General features: G+C 39.5%; 3 protein-coding genes across 6 annotated transcripts; all 3 read right to left on the bottom strand.

Annotated features, from left to right (window-relative positions):
- Positions 1-3,849: 3,849 nt before the first annotated feature.
- Positions 3,850-11,516, bottom strand: ccr8.2 (chemokine (C-C motif) receptor 8.2). Of its 3 annotated transcripts, XM_026184592.2 has the most exons (3): positions 8,004-8,157; positions 5,825-6,413; positions 3,850-5,722 (listed from the first exon to the last, which is right to left on the bottom strand). In XM_026184592.2, the coding sequence occupies exons 1-3, from the start codon at positions 8,069-8,071 to the stop codon at positions 5,324-5,326; spliced, it is 1,056 nt and encodes a 351-aa protein (XP_026040377.2). In that variant the 5' UTR covers positions 8,072-8,157; the 3' UTR covers positions 3,850-5,323. The 3 variants fall into 3 exon arrangements, with proteins under 3 accessions (XP_026040377.2, XP_026040376.2, XP_026040375.2); XM_026184591.2 differs by lacking the exon at positions 8,004-8,157 and adding an exon at positions 11,389-11,516 and having other exon boundaries at positions 3,850-6,413; XM_026184590.2 differs by having other exon boundaries at positions 3,850-6,413.
- A 497-nt stretch (positions 11,517-12,013) lies between these two features.
- LOC113032584 (C-C chemokine receptor type 2) lies at positions 12,014-16,314 on the bottom strand. 2 transcript variants are annotated; one of them, XM_026185573.2, is made up of 5 exons: positions 16,150-16,314; positions 15,420-15,519; positions 14,409-14,563; positions 14,022-14,194; positions 12,014-13,325 (listed from the first exon to the last, which is right to left on the bottom strand). In XM_026185573.2, exons 3-5 carry the CDS (start codon positions 14,551-14,553, stop codon positions 12,609-12,611), a joined length of 1,035 nt encoding a protein of 344 aa, XP_026041358.1. In that variant the 5' UTR covers positions 14,554-14,563; positions 15,420-15,519; positions 16,150-16,314; the 3' UTR covers positions 12,014-12,608. The 2 variants fall into 2 exon arrangements, with proteins under 2 accessions (XP_026041358.1, XP_026041359.1); XM_026185574.2 differs by lacking the exons at positions 15,420-15,519; positions 16,150-16,314 and having other exon boundaries at positions 14,409-15,235.
- Positions 16,315-16,688: 374 nt separating this feature from the next.
- On the bottom strand, positions 16,689-20,431 carry LOC113032065 (C-C chemokine receptor type 2-like). Its single transcript, XM_080307809.1, has 3 exons — positions 19,158-20,431; positions 18,411-18,566; positions 16,689-18,262 (listed from the first exon to the last, which is right to left on the bottom strand). The coding sequence occupies exons 1-3, from the start codon at positions 19,162-19,164 to the stop codon at positions 17,364-17,366; spliced, it is 1,062 nt and encodes a 353-aa protein (XP_080163935.1). The 5' UTR covers positions 19,165-20,431; the 3' UTR covers positions 16,689-17,363.
- Positions 20,432-20,943: the final 512 nt, after the last annotated feature.

Genomic DNA, 20,943 nt, shown 5'->3' on the forward strand with positions numbered 1-20,943 from the left:
TTCCCGGCATGATTAGAAAGCAGGGGAAAACCCTTAATTCACATGGCTGCAATCAGTCATTCATTAAAATTATTAAACACAAGAAACCCAACTAACACAGCAGCCATGTTAAGCCTTGCATTAGAGGGGATTGTTGTTTGCGATAGCGTAACACCTTTGACACGTTTTTCTTTACTTTTTATTTTCATATGAAGAGTGACATTTGGAAGCACTGCGGGGAAACAATGAAAAGCAAAGTGAGAATATTAAAATCAGGAGGAATATACGTGTACAGTAATAGTGAACGAATGTCATTACTGTGATGAAGATCAGTTCGAGAGATAAACTATGAGAAGGTATCAGGAAGGGGACTGTTGCTGATCTTATCAGTCCGGAGCAGATGCCGCTGCTGTTTTTGAATCAGTGCAAGCAGTGTGTGTTGCATCACTGCACAAAGAACGCACGATTTTACCTCCCACTCAACCCACGTCCGCTACAATAGTTACTCACTGAGGTCTGCTAGAGAACATTTTTGCAGCATTTTAAACCCTGGTATCTACGCATGAGCGTTATCAGCCTGGAGTATTTGTCATCTAAGCCCCATTCGAGGTTATTTACTTCACCTGACGCACCTGTGTCTCTGTTCTGAAAGTTTCACCCAGTGCCTGAAAGGTGCCTGTGCACTTATCGAGTGTGAAATCTATTTCGTCTTTCTTAGCAACAGTTTTTGTTTTGTTTTTATTTTTTGCATGAAACCACAGAAGGGGTATCTTTACAATCTTTACACAAAATCTTGTGATCAAAATCTCACGCAAGAGCTGTGAAGTGTGAAGGTGATGCACGCCAGCGCAGTTTTTTTTTTTTCTGTTCTACAAACTTGATTTGACCTGTGACCAAATACTGTGTTGTTTATTCATTTTAATTATTCGGGTACTGCTTTACTTTAAGCCCACACGTTTAACTCGACACAAATACCTAATATGCAATTATGCGCATTTCTTGACAGCCCGATATTTCCCAGTTTTGCGCCTTCTCACCCACTGTTGCTTCTGGGCATTTTCCACCCACTGAATTCAGCATTCACTCATATGGGGAGAGTCCTGTCTGGCTGTAGTTTAAAACCAAAAGCAAACGTGAGTCAGAGAAAGAGATATCAAATACTTAGAAAGTTCACACTGATGAGGAGAATAATGACGTGATTGTGGCCCACACACTAACGGGACGGGACGCGAGTTGCAAGCCTGTAAACAAGAACACTCCTACTATCTAACCACAATCAGGAGACAAGAGACCACTAGATGGCATCGGAGATCTTGGTTTCAAGAAAGTGCCGATAGCGGAACACATCGTGTGCAAAACAACCTGCAGAGCATCAACTTACAGACGTTATTAAAGAACCACCGGCAAATTTGATTGGCCAAGCTCGAAACAGAAAGTACTGCAGCCTGGAGAAGAACAACAGAAACAGCACGTAGTGTTGAAAGGGGTTTGAAGGAGATAACAGAACTGTGTGTTATTAAAAGGTTAAATGTGCAATGCACTGCTGAAACACTGTTGAACCTACAGAGGGTAAATTCCCTCTGTAGGTTCACTAGAGTTTTGTGTGTTTAGCAGAGGTGGTTCCCATGTAGTGAGAATTGGGCAGTTGAGTCACGCTCTCTGCTACAGGCCAGGCAGTTCACATGAAACTCGCTGGCCCAGTTTCCACATTTAAAGTGGTGAGAGCAAAAACAGGCGAATGTGAAAATATGAGTTTTATATCATATGTTATATCGTACTGGTATTTCACGCTGCGTGGCAACCAGTAGGAACAAGTACTGACATCACAGCCCCAACTCTCACATATCTGTTTACCATCTTTCTCACTTGACCCTTTGTCCTTTTTTTGTAACTGTACTGTGAGAACATGACGATAAGGGGAAAACACATGACACATCACAAAGTCTCCCTAAGTCCACTGTTTTTGGAATTTGACTTTCATTTTGATGTCTTTAATAGATGGCATCAAATCTTTGGACTTCTTTCATGGCTGTGATGCTTCCACATTGATAAAAATCTGCCAGCAAACCTGCAGACCTGCCACTGAACCTTTTTACACTAGAGGTCTCCACAAGTGTATTTTAGTTTGACGCCCCCTCCCCCGACACACACACATGCTAAGAGGAAGGGGGGAGGAGAGAGATCATAACTTGAACTCACCCAATCAGGGTTAAGAACACATAACTTGTCAATACATTAAAAATGGATGCAACACAAATGCAACAACAACAACAACAGCTTTTTCAAGTTTTTCAAGTCATGAGCGCCAAGCTGAAGTAAAGTCGAGTCATTTATCAGTTAAGCCCACAGATCAGTATCTGAAGTCTGGCATGAGTCAACCCACGTGAGCGGTTGAGTTATAGAGTGAAAGGAAGACTTCACTTTTAATCATTTCAGCATTGCAGGGAAAGCATTTTCCGAGTAGTTAGTGTGAAACTTTCCCCCAGAGCTTGTCAGAGCTGCTGCTTTATCGCTGCATTCTCCAGACTTGTGTACAACAAGAAGTAGTTCAGCTGTTGACATCTGGAATGCATTTAAGACACGCTTTCAGTCCTCTGCTGTACTAACCTGGGTTATTTGGGGGGGCTAATAATGTTTTTTATGTTTGCTTGTTTCTTCTTTCTCATTAGTACTGCAGTGGGAATAATTGTTCAGCTTTTGTGTTTTTATATCGCAGACAGTTGTCAGACTGTTTACTTGCAGGTTGTTTTTCCGTTTCCTTGCCTAAACAGCCTTATCTGGTGAGATGCTTCTGTACTGCCTCAGCAGTTCTTTGACCACAGAAACCAAATGTTTGTGCCAACCCTAAAACTGCTTACAGCCGTGCAGCACCTTCAGATCATGCTTTACAGCTCTGTAGGATGCTGTAACATCCATTAACTCCTTACACTCCCGTTTAGTTAGATCACAGTATATATAGTTTGTTTTACAGGGGCTTTTCCTGATGGTAGATACACGTCAAAGTGGTCTTCAGGAAGGTCAGTAACTACAATTTTGGATTCATCCACCCAGAACAAAAAGCCCCAATTTGTGCCAGTAATCGTCTTTTTGCACAGCAAATGTTTCTCCCTGGCACGCTTTTGATTCAGACCAAATTTGTGCTTTCTGAAAATAAACACGTTCACTTTGACTCTTTTTGCATCAGATGTTTTCTTCCTGGGCTGGAATTTTTTCATTTGAAATCTACATGTTGATGATGATAATGATGATGATGAAGATGATGCTCGCCATTGTTTTGAGCATCTTAAGAACTCCATTGTCTTGGGACTTAAACAGCAGACACTAAATGTCAGCGGTCTAAATAAGGCAGGTTTCACCTAACACTTTCTGAGGAAGCAGTAATCATCAATCTACATCTATAGACAGGGTCAAGCCTGCCCCTCCTCTCAGTTTAGGGTTTCCACTTCCTCAGTACACTGTGTTCTCAGTAGTTTAAGAGCAAGCTCTTTAAAAAAAAACAAAACAGAAGCAGATTGTGTTATTAAGGGATGGGCGTATTCTGTCACTTTCCTCAAGAGTCGACATAACTGGGTTTCCCAAGAATGGACTCAGTGCTCCACTCTGACTTTCTGCTAGACTAACAGAAATGATGTTTTAGCTCATATCTCTCCACATAGACAATGGTATAATGCACAAAAAAGGATTTTTTAGATATAAAAAAAGGTATATGATGGGTAGCTGCATGCTTCTTTTCAAAATATAGTAAAATTGAATATATATGTAAATCAACAAAAGAAAATGATGACGCCAGGAAGTTACAAGAAATGTGTGGCTAATTTATCAGATGAAAAACGTGAGTGCCTGTAAAGCAAACAGCTTCACTGACCGAAACCAGATGAATCGTACAGTTTATTACAGGAACAATAACAATTCTCTACTCTACAGTAACATGCATATCAAAGTTGGTTTGTTAGTCAGTGCAGATACTCCTTATTTTGTGGAAGCACTTAAAGCAAAAGGTAAAAATAGTGAAAAGAGGCAACTGCGGTTAGATTGGATCTGTCACACCTTTTCACCATACACACTCATTCGTGTCACAGGGATGCCGCACTTACCATAGAAATATAACACCTTTATTCTGTATTGTCAGCTGATTACAAACTCCTTTTTTAAACAGGAATGAGAAAATACAACACAAAGACTGATCAAACATTTAAATTACCCCAAAAACCGAATCGGAATTCTTGTGGCCCCAATGACTGGACCCATTTGACAGAAACCAGAAATGTTTATGTTACAAAAACTATCAAAAAACTGGAAACTGAAGCAAATATGGAAAAAAAAAACATCAGCGGAATTATAGGTGAAAAGATAGAACCAAGCTTTATCAGACAATTCAGGGACTCCTTATGACTGTTTTCCTGGAAAAGGGGGGTGGGGGTAATAATATCATAATAGTAATAATGATATCAATTCATATGAGAACAACTTTCTATTGATTCAGAGCTCCCCTTCTCTTAGAGGATCCAGTAAAATGCAGCCTGGAATTTTTGCAATTTTTCCTGTAATTTGTCATCCATCCGGGCATTGAAACAAAGAAGCTGAAAGAGGAACTGTCTGCATGCCCATCGATAAACTCTTGTAAAAAGGGACTTCTTTCTTGCAATCCTGATTAATATCACGAGAAAAACCAGCAGAACTATGAAGTCACTTGATAACAAACGGCTCGGATGTGCACAAAGACTGCAAAGGTTAAACTAACAGCTTGGTTTCATGCTTCCTCTTTCAGGTTGTGGTTTTCTCTGTGTTGGGTAAAGTGCAAATGTTCTGCTAATGATGCTAGGCAACCTACACTGCTGAATCTGCAAAGTTGCACTGAACACGATTTCCTGTGCGCAGACTGATGCAACGGGTACAACTGTGAGGGGGGTCATCGTGTTTGGATAAAAATGTAGGCTACTATGACATGTAACTTTTCATGGTGGTGCGTTTCCCCACTTAAACTGGATGACGTTGCCGTAGCTGCTGACAGATGTTGTAGTTGACACAGTTTCGTGCTAAGTAAAGAGCCAGCGGCAAACAAACTGCAACAAGTCTAACTGTGACTCATCGTCCCAGGTGAAGATACACCAAAGTATTCAAAATCAGATTTATAATGGAATTGCATACATTTTGGTCATAACTCATAGAAGTACAAAAACAGAGTAAAAATACATATCTGTGGTACATTATATTAATATACAGTCACATGCATACATTCACAAGTGCCAAACCTTAACACTCTAGAAGTGACAATAAGCCACAGTGATCTATTTTTACTGGACATGAAAAAATGAAAAGAAGCACATCCCCCAACTGTAGTTCACTACATAGCAGTGCTCCTCTCATCCACGCTGGTAGTTTGTGAGTAGACTGATGTAGAAATTCTGTCCTGTGGTATGAAGACCTTGATCAGCTGGCACAGTCTGCAGGGAGATCTGTTTATCATCCGCAACAGGTGCCTCCTGAACTTCTCCCCGACAAACACATACAGGATGGGGTTGAGGCAACTGTGAGAGTAAGCAATGGCCTCTGTGATTTGTAAAGCCAGACTGACGGCTTTGCTGTGCCCACAATCTAAAAACCGGTGCTTTAGCTCCAGTGCTCGGGCAAGTGACACAATGTTGTAGGGAATCCAGCAACAGAAGAAAATAGCTACCACTATGACAACAAGGCGGATAGCTTGTTTCTTGGATGACTGGCTGTTCAGTAACCTCCAGATGATCTGTGAGTAGCAGAAACCCAGAATGATGATCGGAATGAGCAGGCCTACAATGTTCATTTTAGCGATGCTGAAGACCTGCCAAAAATGAAGACTGGAACTCACGTCTGGAAATCCAGGATAGCAAGTGTGCTGTCCCGACACATTTCTTTGCTCTTGGAGGAAGATCAGGTCAGGAAAAGAAGCCAGAAATCCCGCTCCCCATGTAACAGCAGCTGCGATCATTCCAAAGGAGCGTGTACGTGCTCTCATAGCACAAACAGCATGCACTATAGCCAAGTACCGATCAATGCTCATTAGAGTGATAAAAAATATCCCACAGTAAAAGACGATATGATAAATGCCCAAGACTATTTTGCACATAGCATCCCCAAACACCCACTGGTCCCAGGCTTGGTGGGCTAGGAAGGGCAGGCAACACACCAAAAGGAGGTCAGCAATGGCCAAGTTTAACAAGCACACGTCGGTCATGGTGCGGAGTCGCGCTCCACAAGTAATGACCCAGAAAACCAGAGAGTTACCCAGAACGCCCAGCAGGAAGAAAATGATGTAGATGGCAGGAAGAAAATTTGCTCCGTGTCGCGTATATACACATGGTTCAAATCCATCGAACATGGCGGGGTCATATTCATAATAGTCAGTAGTATATTCAGAACTATATGCAGGACTATTTTCAGTTGGAGGCGTGCTGAAGCTGGAAAGAAACAGAGGCACAAAAACAAATGATTAGATTTACTCATTATGCCTTACTTATTTTCAACAACTTTGTCTATCACAGATTAAAGTATGCATCTATATAAAACAACACATTTATAAACAGTTTAACTCAGCGATGATCTGCAGGCTTCAAACTGTGTGGCAGCTCATTTAAACAGTATCGGAAAGCATTTCTTCACTTTCAGGACTGGCACGAGGAACTTTCAAAACCAGTCACTCACATGATCAGCGGTTTTGGTACTATGTCTGACCTTGACCAAAGCTGTTCAAAATGTTGGAAGTCTAAACAGAAACAATTTATATAAAGCAGCGTATTTATCAGAATACTGGGATCAGCTAAATCAAAGCAGGGGATAAAGAAGTTGTTTAGCGGTCAGCTGCTCAGGTAAAAGTTGATTAACAGGAGCACTGAGGAGATTTTCTTCACTTTAAATGCACTGATACATTTAAAGTGAAGCCGCTGAGAACGTGTAAGTTTGTGTGTGATAGTACCGATAGATACTTTCATCTGAGTCATCTGAATAGCAGCACCACAGCTGTGACACTGCACAGCATACAGAATACAATAATTAATTAATAGCAACATTTTAACTAAATGAGAGTATAGTGCAAAACCAACATATACAATGATGAAACTAAGATTACATTTGATAATTTATCGTGTTATGTATTTATTATAGAAGCTTTAGCTTACAAAATAAAACACCTTGAGGCACCTTGCTGAGATTTGGACGTACACAAATAAAAATGAATTTAACTGAATGTAATCAATTTATAATATGGTGTCAGCCAGCCAAAGTCCTTCTATCAAAGAGTTTCTCAATGCGTTCATCAGGTTTTGCAACCATCTTAAAATGCCTCCTGGCACTCTTAAACGCAGGCAATCGGACACTGTGTGACCACAGTTTTTCAATCTGTAAGTACAATTAACATTTATTTTATGATATATATATAATCTAAAGAATATTCATAACATTCTGTTTATTTAGTTCAGTTGAATTTCAGTCTTACAGCTCAGCAGGAAGTCAAATTTTATTATGAAGTGCTGCGGTTGTAAATAAAATAAGCGGTTAGTGAAGCAGCACGGTTGTTTTGGTGCAGATAAGAACTGTAGCAAAGTAAGAGAACCACTGCACGAGCTCACGTGGCAGTGAGGTAAGCTTTATCAGGCTTCTTTTTTAAACTTCCTACGAGACAGACCGTCTGTGACTGCTGCTGCTCTGTTGGAAGGAAGGGCAGGGGGCCAGCAACTGTGAAAACAAACAGCTGGCGATTGTTTACAAGCGAGCAAATCACAAGTATTTGGCGACAAATGACGAAGTGCTTGAAGATTTTGAATCCCTCGCAGTTCATGAGAAAGTGACACAAACTGTCTAAACGCAGGCCAACGCTAAAACAATAACTAGGAATGCGTCGCCTGGAAGGAAAAATGAAAGGAAGGTGAAAACCGCGAAGATTCAAAAAGACGGGGGAGTGGATAGTAATGATATTAAAAAGCTTAAAATAGTCTCACGATGAGCAATAAATGAAGAAAATGCCGATAGAGGTTTGTTATAGCTGATCTTACCCTTGGAAAAGTGAAGATTCAGTAAGATTCAAACTGAAAGTAAAGTCAGTTTCGGTGGTCTCGTCCATGATCAGCTGCTTTAAAAAAGAAAAAGAAAGAAGCCAAAGAACTGAAATCCCGTCCTACCTCCTAAAGTGGCAGGGGTGGGGATACTGTATTTTAACTCTATACTGTAAAGGAGTGAAATAAATCTCTAGTTTTCACTCGTTAGCAAAAAATCAGCCCTACTTATATGGTAAAAAAGGATGTAAATTAGTTTAATCATTAAATTGCATGTAAATGTTCTATGCAATTTTGATACATAACTCAAATGTTAAATCTTAAACTGAGTTAAATTTGTACAAATTAAATGTGCGTGTAAGTATATGCACACACAGGGACAGGTTCAGCACCAGGCCATGTGAACTGGATGGGCAAGCAGCTTTGATGGGGGGATTTGGCTCAATTCACTTTGCTATTACATGAATTAGAATACAAAATGTGATTGCACTCACACATACCCTGCATAATTGCACCCGTACACGCATGATAATGTCATAGAGGAATGTAGCCACAGATACAAAAGTGGGAAAATACATGTGTTTGAAAGCAGACGCACCGCCACACACAGTGGGAGAGCTGACTGTGAGCACGCATTTATTTTCAACGCAGTTCTGTTTGTTTTGAAGGTTTTGAGTAGGGTTGTGCTTTAAAACTGACCACACATACTGATGAGTGACCTGATTTTAGTTACAAATATATATGAGGGTTACCTCTCAACGCTGTGCCTCACAGGCATGCTGCTTACCTCGATCGCAGCAGAAGTATTTGTGGTTAACCAAATGTTAATGATTCTATACTGCTGTTAATCTAATAATTAAACCCAGCTTGCAAGCTTATCTGCAAGTTCATTTATCTGTATAAATCAGTGTAACTTATAGTTGACATATATTCACAGAATTCAGCTGAGGGGGGCACAGGGGCTTTATTGGGCCAATTCTTGACGTGAAGTCGTCATATAGATCATATTTTTGAATTACATTTATTAGGCAACTTCTTTGTATATGAGTGGATCTGCAAAAATATAAGTAACAAAAGTGTTCAAAGAAATGGGATAAATTAGAAGGCCCATTATGGTGCAGAAGTGGAAATAAACATCACATGAATAATCCGATAAAGTAAGATATCCAAAGTGGAGATGATTGGCCATGAAGCCAAACATGCTCTACGTTCAGTGAAAACCAAGCACAGCATGTCAGTACAAAAACCACATACCAAGTGTCAAACACGATGGTGAGGAAAGGCGAGGATATAGGGGTTTTTTGCAGCCACAGGATCTGTGCACCTTGCAATCATTAAGTCAACCATGCTCTCTTGTGTATACCAAAATACTCTAGAATCAAATGTCAAATGCCACCTGTCTGACAGCTCAAGCCTGACCCAGTTTGATCAATGATGACAGTGACAGTGATCCCTAACACAAAAGAATGGCTGAAAAAGAAGAGGATCAAGTCCAGACGTTAGGCTGATTGAAATGCTGTGGCTGGCCCTTGAGAGGTGTGCATGAACAAATTCCTGAATATCACAATGAATTGAAGCGAGGTTGTACAGAGGAGTGGGGAAAAACACTACACGTCTATAGCTAGCCAAGTCAAATCTGCTCCGTGCGCAATCGGAACTAATTTGAGAACTGATTGCTGTTAATTTTGGGATTATTTTACCAATCTAATGCTCTTTAGTCTTTAACTGCTTTATTATGAAATAATATGAAACTTTGTGACTGGTTACATGTTTTATAAAGTGCTATATAAATAAGTTTTACATACTTGCAACATTTTTTAAAGATCTCACTGCTTCTAGTTGCTGATGACTTACATGCTTGTGGTCATTCCATGTATTGAGGGGAGGGTGACCCACATTTGCTCCTGCTATGGTTTGTGGCAACAGATTTCTTTTGTATGCCCTTTTAACTTCATAGCACTTTTGGTTTATTACATTTCACACAGGTGGATTAGAATCAGTGCACTGCATCAGTCTGTGGTAGGCTTCCCCAGCAGTGGTTTTGTCATCTCTTCCCTCTACCTCTCCACTTTTGATTCAAATTTTGGTAAATTTAATCTAATAAAGGATCTGTTACAGCAGCACACTGACTGTTGTAGCTTCTTCAGTGATGTGCCTATAACACATTTTCAGCAGCTGTGTGCAAAAAACAAAATACTACAAATAAATAAATCTATGAAAAGTAATGTTAGAGGAGAATATCCCCCTAAAGTTGATTATGTCATGATTACTATCAGAACCTGAGTTGGCATAGGATTTGTGTACATCACTCAGCAGTAAGTATCGGCAGCTTGTTTACACAATATTATAATGCTGATAATAATAATAGTAATAATAATAATAGCTTAGCTTTATTTGATATCTTTCATGGAACTCAAGATCACTTTAAACATTAAAGTATTAAAAAAGGAAGCCAAATAAGGTATAGACTATAAAGTAAAATCCTGGCCACAGAAGAAGACATCTCCATTGTAAGTGGTTTATTTACTTAAGACTGAAAAAATAACTGTCTTGAATTGTGAGGACTTTGCAGTTAGTGCGCTGCACTATATTTAAAATGCTTTGTGATTAGCGTCAGTCTAATTGACGATTGATGATAGCTACTACTGTTTTTCAAGAAGTAAGATAAGTTTTTTTAACACGTTCCATTAATTTAAAAAAACACACACAAAAAGACAAATAAACAAAACAAGGCAAAAAAAAAAAAGTAGAAAACTACTTGGATAACTTGGATATTATCAAAGGATATTGCATTTTATATTCAAAAGTGTTACGAATGAGATGAGGATGTAATTTCCTCTTCCACTGACCTAAATTTAACACATGCAAAAGAGAAAATGCCCTGTCACTGTCAGCAGATAGACAGATACAGAAAATGCACCTTGGTGCTTGTCTCTATTATCACTTACAAAAAGAAAAAAAGAAAAAAAGGCAGCATTACTGTCATTAATTAAATAATGCATAGATAACACATTCCTCACTGTGCCCCAGTTCACTATTCTTCACTCAGATTGCCCTGTGCCACAACAGGTAAAAGATGAACTGATAAAGATCTTGCGTCTAAGATATGGATCAATGAGCTAAATCCAAAACATTTTGAGCATTATAATTGAACTTTTAATGAGAAATGACCTTCCTCTTTTTGCTTTATACTTTTGTCCATTTAGTTATGATTATAGATGCTTTCCATTAAAGAAAAAAAAACATTTCAATTGTTACAGGCTGAAGATAAATAAGTGTGCGTCATTGTTTTCTTCCCACTTGCAGAACTGTAAAGGCGTGCAGCAATACTGCTGACATGTTAGCCTGAATCATTCTGCATATAAAGTGGGAAAAATATTTTTACCTTTCCATGGTGCTGATGGTGGAATTCATTGTGGATCGCAGGATAGAGAGATGGCTTGTCTAATCAAACAAGTTATCCACTTTGCATTAAGATGTGTGAAGTGAGAAATGGTTTGCACACACATGAAAAAAAATTGAAGGTGTTGCTTTTTTTTTAAAAGTACAACCTTCCTCAAAACCAAGTTAACTGGGTGGGCTTGCGGGTTCCGATGTGAGATGTATGGTTTAATAGTTTCCTGAGACTGTTTTCGAAACACGCAGTGCAAAAGCCCACAGTCTGTGCAGCTATAGAACCACAAGTCCATATATGCAAACTTTTAAATATGCAAGGTGACTCTGACCAGACCTGCAGGCGCACACAGCTGGAGGCTTGCATGTGGGTTTTTTGTTTTTTTTTGCCTGACAGAAGTGATACTACCGCCACAGCCAGCAGTGCACCCTGTACAGACAATGGTTTCAGAATAGCATCGTGTCTGCTAAATGCATTTCTTTCTTTGAGTTAGGGGTAGACTTCTGACTAAAATTTAAAGAGGAAACCTTCTGTGTGACCAGATCTTAATATTGTTGTGCAACATTTAAATTCACCTCGTAGGCCCCAACAATGCCTTGTGTTACTCAGACATGTTGTTGTTAGATGACACATGAACTCAGATCTGAACACTTCTTTTCAAATAATAATAACCTTCTGACAGGAATTACAGCAGTGAAAGTGGTTTTGCCGCTTCCATCATAAAGGGTTGCTATGCGTCTATCTTACCCTGCAAAAACACACTGTTGGTAACACCCTTTAACACACTTCAGAGACTTTTTTCCTCTTACTGTAAAAGGAAAGAAGAATGACGAAAGGGTTTTTTTTGTTCAATAATTTTATTTTTTCAAAAATAAGATTGTGTTACAAACTGTGAATAAACACGACATTTATGTTTTGATGCATGTGTTTTGTTTTAAGCAGTTTCAAAACTGAATGCTTGTAACTGCAAATTGGTTTTGAGAATTGTTTTACACCACTCAGAAGTACTAACCACAGACATGCGTTCACACACACGTGCGCTCACACACACACACACACACACACACACACACACACACACACACACACACACACACACACGCACACACACACACAATTTGTGATCTTTGTAGTCTCTCAGTTTCAAATAAAAAAAAAAATCCAGTGCTGCGGAAACAGTTACACCCATCAGCAAAGCACATAACCCATTTTTAATACTCTGATCTTACAGGTGTGTTGGAGGTTTCTTTGTCTGTGGTATCTCTGTGGCTGTAAGGACCACTGCTTGGGTAACTCCAACCAAAGTATTTAGCCATCACCTTGTTCAATGACTTCCTAAACTTCTCTCCTACAAATGCGTAGATCACTGGATTTACACAGCAGTGGGACAGCGCGATAATCTCAGCAATGCTCATGGCAGTGTTGAGGGCTGTTGAACTCACACAGGGGTTGGGTCCCAGGTTTATGTCAAACACCTCCAGTGTTTCGAAAAAAACTGCAACATTATAGGGAACCCAGCATACCACAAACACACACACAATGATGAAAATCAGCTTCACAGCCTTGTTCCTATTAGAGTTCCTGGACTTTGACAGCACAATGAGGATTTTCACATAGCAGAAAATCATGATGGGAAGGCACAGAAAAAGGCCCACTGTGTTCTCACTGAAGTTGCGCTGCAACTTCCAGAAATGCTCTGTGTCTTCTGGGTAGATGGGCTGGCACTCTGAGACGTTATCATCAGACTCCAAGGAGGCAAATACTACCCGAGGGGTTGCCATAGTGACAGATATCGCCCAAATAATGATGCTGGCTGTGATGCCGTAGCGACGTGTCCGGGCTCGAATGGCTGCCACGGCATGGACGATGGCCAGGTAGCGGTCCACGCTCATGAAGGTCACGAACAAGGTCCCACTGTAGAAGCCTAACTGTTGGGTGGAAGAAGAGAGGAAGTAAAATTAGAACAGGATGTGACATGAGATGAGGAAACCTTTGATGAGGCTTTAAATGCGTCAGTGAGGTTCTTCACAAATCTGACATTACCCAGCAGTTGCTTCACGCATCACCTGAGCTTTAGAGAATCGAACAACTACACAGGTGTAATTGTTTGGGAATTTTGCATTCAGAAAACAGAAATCATTTCTTTTGACTAAAATATGAAGTAATTAATGTGAGTAAACTGGTTAAACTTTCACTTATTTAAAAAAAAAAGTAACATAAAAAAATTTTCATCTTGACAAAGGAGCCCATTCGGATTACTTCGTTTATATATAAACTTTACTTTTTGGTAGTACATATGATTCAATACAACCGAAAACTATTGATTTTGATGAGCCTAAGAATAATCATCTCTTTGTCTTCGCCAGCGACATGGCAAAGCCATGAGGAAGTTGCAGTTCGTCAGTCATAGTTGCAACATTTCAAATTCAACAGACTCCAGATTATCTGTTTTGTAAATCTCGTGGACCGCAGCCTTGGCTCTGAAGAAGGCACGGTATCGACGTGTCAATCATGAAAGTTGAAGTGCTTCAGTTGTTCCAATAATGAATATGCATTCCATGTGTTATTATGGTACACATGAGGTTTTCCATTTAGAGAAAGAAAGTGAGAAAGAAAATAACTACCTGATAAACTCCTGTTTTTATTTTGCATAAGCCGAGGTTCTGGGAACTGTGGGCCCAGAGGGGCAGTGATACAGCCACTAAGAGGTCTGACAGAGTCAGGTTGAGAAGACATACATCAGTCATAGTTCTGAGCTTAACATGTCGCAGGAGGACCCACAGGACTGTGCTGTTTCCTGTGAAATAAATTCAGATATTAATCTTAGAACAGAACGTATGTGAAAGTCTGATGCATGCATGAACTTTATTGATGAGTTCTGTGCTTCAGTATACAGAGTTGAGTCTTGGGCTATCGTACAAGCTATGTCTGTGTATTCAAAAAGCCTTATCGGGGCTGGTTTATAAATGCTGTGTTACATAGAACTGGTATGGAAAAAAAAAGATACATACCTAGAATACCAACACAAAACAGCACATAGCAAAGCACTGTTAAGACCATGGATCCAATGAAATCCGAACTTGAATCCGGATTGCAGGTATCATTGTAATCATAGTCATACATTTCTGAGTAGTTAAAGGTCCCGTTATCTGACATGGTGGTACAGCTGTGAGACAGAAAAGGAAATTTGGTCAATGTAGTACAACAGTCATGCAAAAAGGTGAGAATGTCACCATCACGTTTAAAAGCTACTGTGGTCTTTTACATAAAGAGAAAAAAAGAAAAAAACAATTACCTGAACTATTGTCAATATATTCATCTCAAGTTATTTAAATGATGTAAACAATACACAAGTAATAACAATATGGAGGCTGCCCGTTGTTACTATATAGATGTAATTGGCACCAACAATACCAAATCTGTTAAATCAGCTTGTTGGGAAATCAAATAAAAGTAGTTCGTCTGGTGTTAAAAAAGGTGCAGCTCAGTGCTTTAAAAAGCACCAGCCAAACCACTCAAGCAGCTGGACCTGTCTGATCATGTTTTCAGTTTCAAACCCAGTTCTGGATTGTTTTGGGTGAGTCTCTGACATACATGCACACATATGAAGTGTTCCAGTGTTTTCCTCCTTTTTCTTCAGCCCATCAGAAGATTAAAAAGTGGCAATACAGATAGAGAGAAATGCCCAAAAGACATAAAACTTCCTCTATTCAGTTTTTGTCCTCAAATGCCTTTTGTGTTCCCTTTCCCCAGTGCCACGCACTCTTCAGTCACTCTGCTGTCTAACAGATATCACAGATAATTTAAAGAGGTACATTTACATCTATGATCATTATAAGATTATGTTTTTTGTGCCATATTATGCCAGAACATGTCTACATAACTACTACATTTGTGGTAGTTACTGAATTTCTTACCAAACATTAACTTGAGTCTGTTCTCATTCTATTTTAAAGCCAAAGCACCTGAATATTTTACATATAAATATGTATGTATGTGTAAAAAGAAAAAAGCCTACTTACTTTATGATGGCACCTTTTGGCTCCTGATTTAATTTTTCTTGTGGAAAGTCACATAAGAATTTCCTCCATAGTTTAGCTATCAGAAGTCTTTAAAGCCAGTCTTCAAGAAACAGAAAAGGAGTATGTTGTTTATTTCTTCTCTTTATTAGACACACTATTCCCCACAAGCATGATGAATGAACAGTTTGCTCATCAAATGAACATTTTAAAGTGATGATAAATTCTTCAAAGGGAAAAATTAGTTCAAACAGGGAATTGATAGAGTGGACTGGACTTTCCTGCCCTTTAAGTAGAACATTTTTGATAGAATCATCATTTAGTGAGTCATGTAAGAGAGGCTTATGTGTAAAAACCACCCAGAAGGTTAACTTCTGTTTTCAAAGTACAGGCTAAATATAATGAATGGCTGTAGATGAATGCTTATACATCCATAGATATCTCAAAACTTCCTGCCGGCGTGACCATAATCAAATTGATGTGATCTATTCAAACCGCATGTCAAACATTTTTCCTTTCACTATAAACAGATGCACAACCACCTGACTTGTTACCGTTGCCGACCCTCACTTCCTGTGGGTGACAGTGTTTACGCGCTGACACACACACACATACACACACGCATATTCCTCAACTACACAGTGGGTTAAAGGGTGTAGGAGGTGAACGAGCTGAAGTAAGTCTAGTAAGTTGAAACTAAATGTTTAGAAATCAAAAATTTGAACACGCTTACCACACTTTTGGCCAAAATCACTGCTCCTGAATGTGTATGTTCTTGTGCTGCGCGCCGAGCTTACATGTCATCCTGCCAATATGCATTGCTTGCTTTTTGTGTCAAATCCTGCAGCGGAGCTCATTTCTGGTAACGTGAACTCTGGGTTTTGCTGTTTCCTCCGCATTGTGTTAAACCTGCAAAGAGGTGTTGGTGTGGTTTTCTCAGAAATGTCCCTTTATGCGTTAACATGAGGCGGGAAAAGACAAAGGGGAAAAATATATTCAAATGAGGAGTTTCCTTTTTATTCCTTTCAAATATACCTCTTAATAATCTGATTTCTAAAAACTAAATTCAGCTTATCAGGAATGACTGAGCCTAGTTTGCACAACTTTACTTGAACTTACTCACAGTTCCTGCCTGAAATAAATCATGCTAGTGTTTACTGGTGGCTGCAACCATAAATACATTGATCTGAAACTACTTAACATGTCTTACCAAATGTACATATCTCAAATGTAATTTTGGAATCTGACAAGAATGCTCAATGACCAAGTGTATGACTGTCATTTCAAGTTCAAGATGTGCTGTATCATTTATTGTCCTAAGAAAACAGTTACACAGAAACAAGATGAGAGATAAGTACATGAAAGACTTTGATCTCTCCATTTGCAGGGTACTTACAAATACATCATGAAATCATGAAATAATAAAAGAAAGAGAAATTGCATATATTTGAAATTTAGAAAGAGATTAGCTTGAAATATATAAATGAAAGTACAGGTTTTGTACAAACATCAGAAAAAGTTTATTTTAGAATATGTTTAGAATGAAAAACAGCACACCGTATAATGTACAGAAATACAAAAGTGAGAGCATAAAATCTGGCAACACTGGAAAGTTTGTTCCACATAAACATATCAAATTCCATTATGATGTGAAATGTGGAAATTATGCTTCTAAACCTTAACTTCATAATGCGATACATTTGAATGAAACACTTTTTCCACAGCTCATTAAAAACACGTAAAAGAAGAAAGCAAACTGTTACAGGCTGCCGTGAACAGCAAGTTTCATTTGGCCTGAGCAGACGAAGGAAAAGCATTACACAGAGTTTAGAAAAGACTTGAAATTCTGTAAAGCAGGTGGCAGTGCTAAGAGGTTATACTCATTCAAATGGTCTAAACGTGTGCAGACAGGCCTTGAAGCTAAGACACCGGTGAAGAGTACTGTGGCTACAACTGACCTCCATAGATGTAAGTGGAGGTGACTTCAGTGGATCTGGACATAACTGTGCTTCTCCTGTCTGCCACATCTCTGCTGTAACCAGGCACAAACTTTTTCAGCAGCTGCAAGGCTCGTCTCATAAACTTCTCTCCCACAAAAGCATATATGATGGGGTTCAGGCAGCAGTGAGCGTAAGCTAAGGCCTGGGTCACTATTATTGATTTCATTAAATTTTTCTCCCAAGTTTCATCATGTGGGATTTTTCCTTTTTCCTGAAGAAACTTCAAGAAACGGGAAATGTTAAATGGAGCCCAGAGCAAGAAAAATGCAACCACTATGCAGATGATCAGCTTGACGATGCGGTGCTTCTTTGAGGTCCTCATGCTCACCAGTGTGGGAATGATCCTGGAGTAGCAACCTACCATCACCAACAAAGGAATCACGAGACCCAGCACATTTATGGTGAACAGGTTGTAATGAGCCCAGATTTTGCTCTCCTCGGGATAGTCACATCCAAACTTCTGGGACTCTTCTGTTTCCTGTGTGAAGATAAAATCCGGCAGAGAGACAAACAAGCTCAGCATCCAAACGAGCACGGTCAGAATGATGGCTGCCTTCTTTGTACGATAACGTGCAACCCTGTGAGCGTGCAAGATGATCATGTAGCGGTCCAGCGTCATGACAACCATGTAGAAGATGCTGCTGAAGAAGCCAATCTGGTGAGAGCCGGAGACTAAACGGCACATGAAGTCTCCAAAAGTCCACTGGCCGACCCTGGCATAGTGAGAGTAGAAAGGCAGCGTGAAGACGAAGAGGAGGTCAGAGAGAGCCAGGTTGAAGAGGCAGATGTCTGTCAGGTTGCTCTGATTGCGATGCTTCACCAGGACACACACCACTAGTCCGTTACCTTTGGGGGAAAAGACACAATAAGTTTACTTGTCACACTGTTACATGTAGAACAACATCATCTCTCTTTCTCTTACATACACACACTTTCATACATCATTTAAATACAATCCAACACCCATAATATACTCACAAGAGGACGCACCTACCTATGAAGCCCAGGATGAAAACCAAACTATAGAGAGTGGCCAGAAACACTCTGATGAAGTCCATTACGTCGCTGTAGCTGATAGGATTGTAGTTTCCATCGTCAGTAAAAAAAGTGCTGTAATCATACATTGTGGTGTATTCTGTGATGTTCTCTCCTGCAAAGGGAGAGAAAAGCTTTTAAAATGTCAACAATTACGATACAACACACATGCATCAGGATTAGAGCCTATTTATTAGGAAACACAAACACAACTGCTACTGTATACACCTGCTGCTGACTGTTGGGGATGCGACAGGAGAAGAAAGTGCTGGCTGTAGTCGCCCGATCAAAGGTTACTTTTGTGTGTATTTTTAAGGTGATTTTTCCTTTTCTGAGAAAACCACTGATAATCATTGACGGAACTGTCGTTACCTGGCATTTTGGCCCCTCAGAGATAATTGATAAATGAGGGTTTATTTTCCCACAGGTATATTTTTGGAAGTTTCTCACCCCTTCATTTCCCACTGTCATCAATCCATAAGATACCCCTGCTACACTAAAATAGGATTTGGTCTGTTAATTAAACCTGAATTATTATAACTTATTTAGTTCATATGAGTTAAATGATAGGACATTAAATGACAGGAAAATACAAAAGCCTTAAGATGAACTTTAATGACATTGTGACAATGCATAGAATTTGTATCTTTTTGCAAACAATTTTCAAAGACAACCGAATACTGAATTGCTGTTAAAATATATTCACCTTCCATGGCGATGTCTCAGTGAAGGTTCTTCCAGGTACAGCCAGGAATTCCACTTCAAGCTTCCTTTTCCCTCTTTTACTGACGTGATGCCTCTAGACATGCAGAGGTGAAGTAACCGTCTTGATGTCTGCAGTCCGATAATAAGGACCACAGAAACAGAAGTGCACATGTTGTTTCGTGTATGTGCCCTAAGTGAGATCCTTATCAGGATTCTGTTGTTAAAGATATAGCTTGACATCCAAACAGCAATACAACTTTAAAGAGAAAGACAGGACATGTGGACACAGCTTCAGAAAACGACTGTTGGACTTTGCTTAAAGCGTTAAAGGGTTTATTAATAATGTGATTTTATAAACACTGAATCATCCCAACATATGCTGCCGTCATCTAAATTCTTTATTATTTGTTGTTATTCCTCAATACCCATATCCTCTCAGACTGGGTGTCATAGAGGCACTGTTCTTCCAGCAAATCAAATGGCTAAAATAACTCTGTCTACTTTTTTTTCTCCAAGTTTTTATAAATGTATTGCTTAAATTTTTTTTCAGAAATCTCCCAAATTCCTTCCAGTTGAGTAATTGATAAGGCTACAGTGAACTAGTCAACCAGTAAAATGGAGATACAGAGAAATTCTTTAAACAATCCCACAATTTTTACTCTACAGCAAATATTCCACCCACCATCAAATAATAAGAAAGGGGGTCTTATTTCCAATGTCTTCTCCGGGTTGATAGTAGGAAAGCATACACAAAAATCTGTAGTGTAACTTGTTGGAACTATCGTATTTTTTTAGCAGGTGGATAGAAATTTCGAGCTTGGAGAGTATAAGCCATTTTGTTTGAGGAGATGGCTAGAGCGGCACACAGACTTTAACTGCAGCTTTGCTGACATGTGCAGATATTTTACACTTGAGAGGGTGTTGTGTTTGAATACCCTCTTGTGATAGGTTAGGATAATCTCTCTCCCTCTCCATCGATCTTTGTGAGAGACCACAGATCTTCCTCTTCACTGCAAACTTCTGTCGGTGTCAGTGCCGCCACAAAACAGCACAGTAAATAAAATCGCCAACATTTTAACTTTAAGTTGAATTTAAAGTCTTTCTGGAGCCTAATCTGCTGTGCAGCTCTTTGTGAAGAGGAACTAAAGTCCTCTTTTGGTCAAAACCACCAAATTCCACAGAACAAAATGGAAAAACTGGAAAACAGATGGGTGAATGCATGAAGTCACAAAGTAACCAGTCCTCTGAGGTAATGTTAGTGCTTTTTTTTAAATTGGAGACTGGTGTGTTAAACAAAAACATAGCACCTCTGGTAAAATATAAAGAAGGGCATCTCTGCAAGCAACTATGAAAATATTTCATAATATAACCAAAAATAACCACAAGAACTGAAAACCCAGTGAACTAACTCAGATAATTACTTCACAAACAGGACATCCTGTTAGTGTCTAGTGGAGCTAATTGTAGCTATCAAGCTATAATTATCACATGCACACATTTAGACCTATGTGGGAAAACATAATTCTGAGGGACAACCTTGGAATGCAGAAAGGCCCATTTATAGTATTGAGTACTGAGCGTGTTTCTGTGTTTTCAGTACATATTATCTCCTTCAACTTGTTTTCTTAGCAGTTTATGTATGTCTGCTTCTCTCCTACTGTCTGCCTTTACTTGCAGCATAGACCAGTGGTTCCCAAACCTTTTTTGCCAGGGCCCCTTTTGTTCTAAAAGAAAAATGTTCGCGCCCCCCCCCCCCCCCCCCGCACGTGCACGCGCACGCACACACC

The sequence above is a fragment of the Astatotilapia calliptera genome, chromosome 11 (genome assembly GCF_964374335.1).
Source record: "Astatotilapia calliptera chromosome 11, fAstCal68.1, whole genome shotgun sequence".
Classification (NCBI taxonomy): Eukaryota; Metazoa; Chordata; class Actinopteri; order Cichliformes; family Cichlidae; genus Astatotilapia; species Astatotilapia calliptera.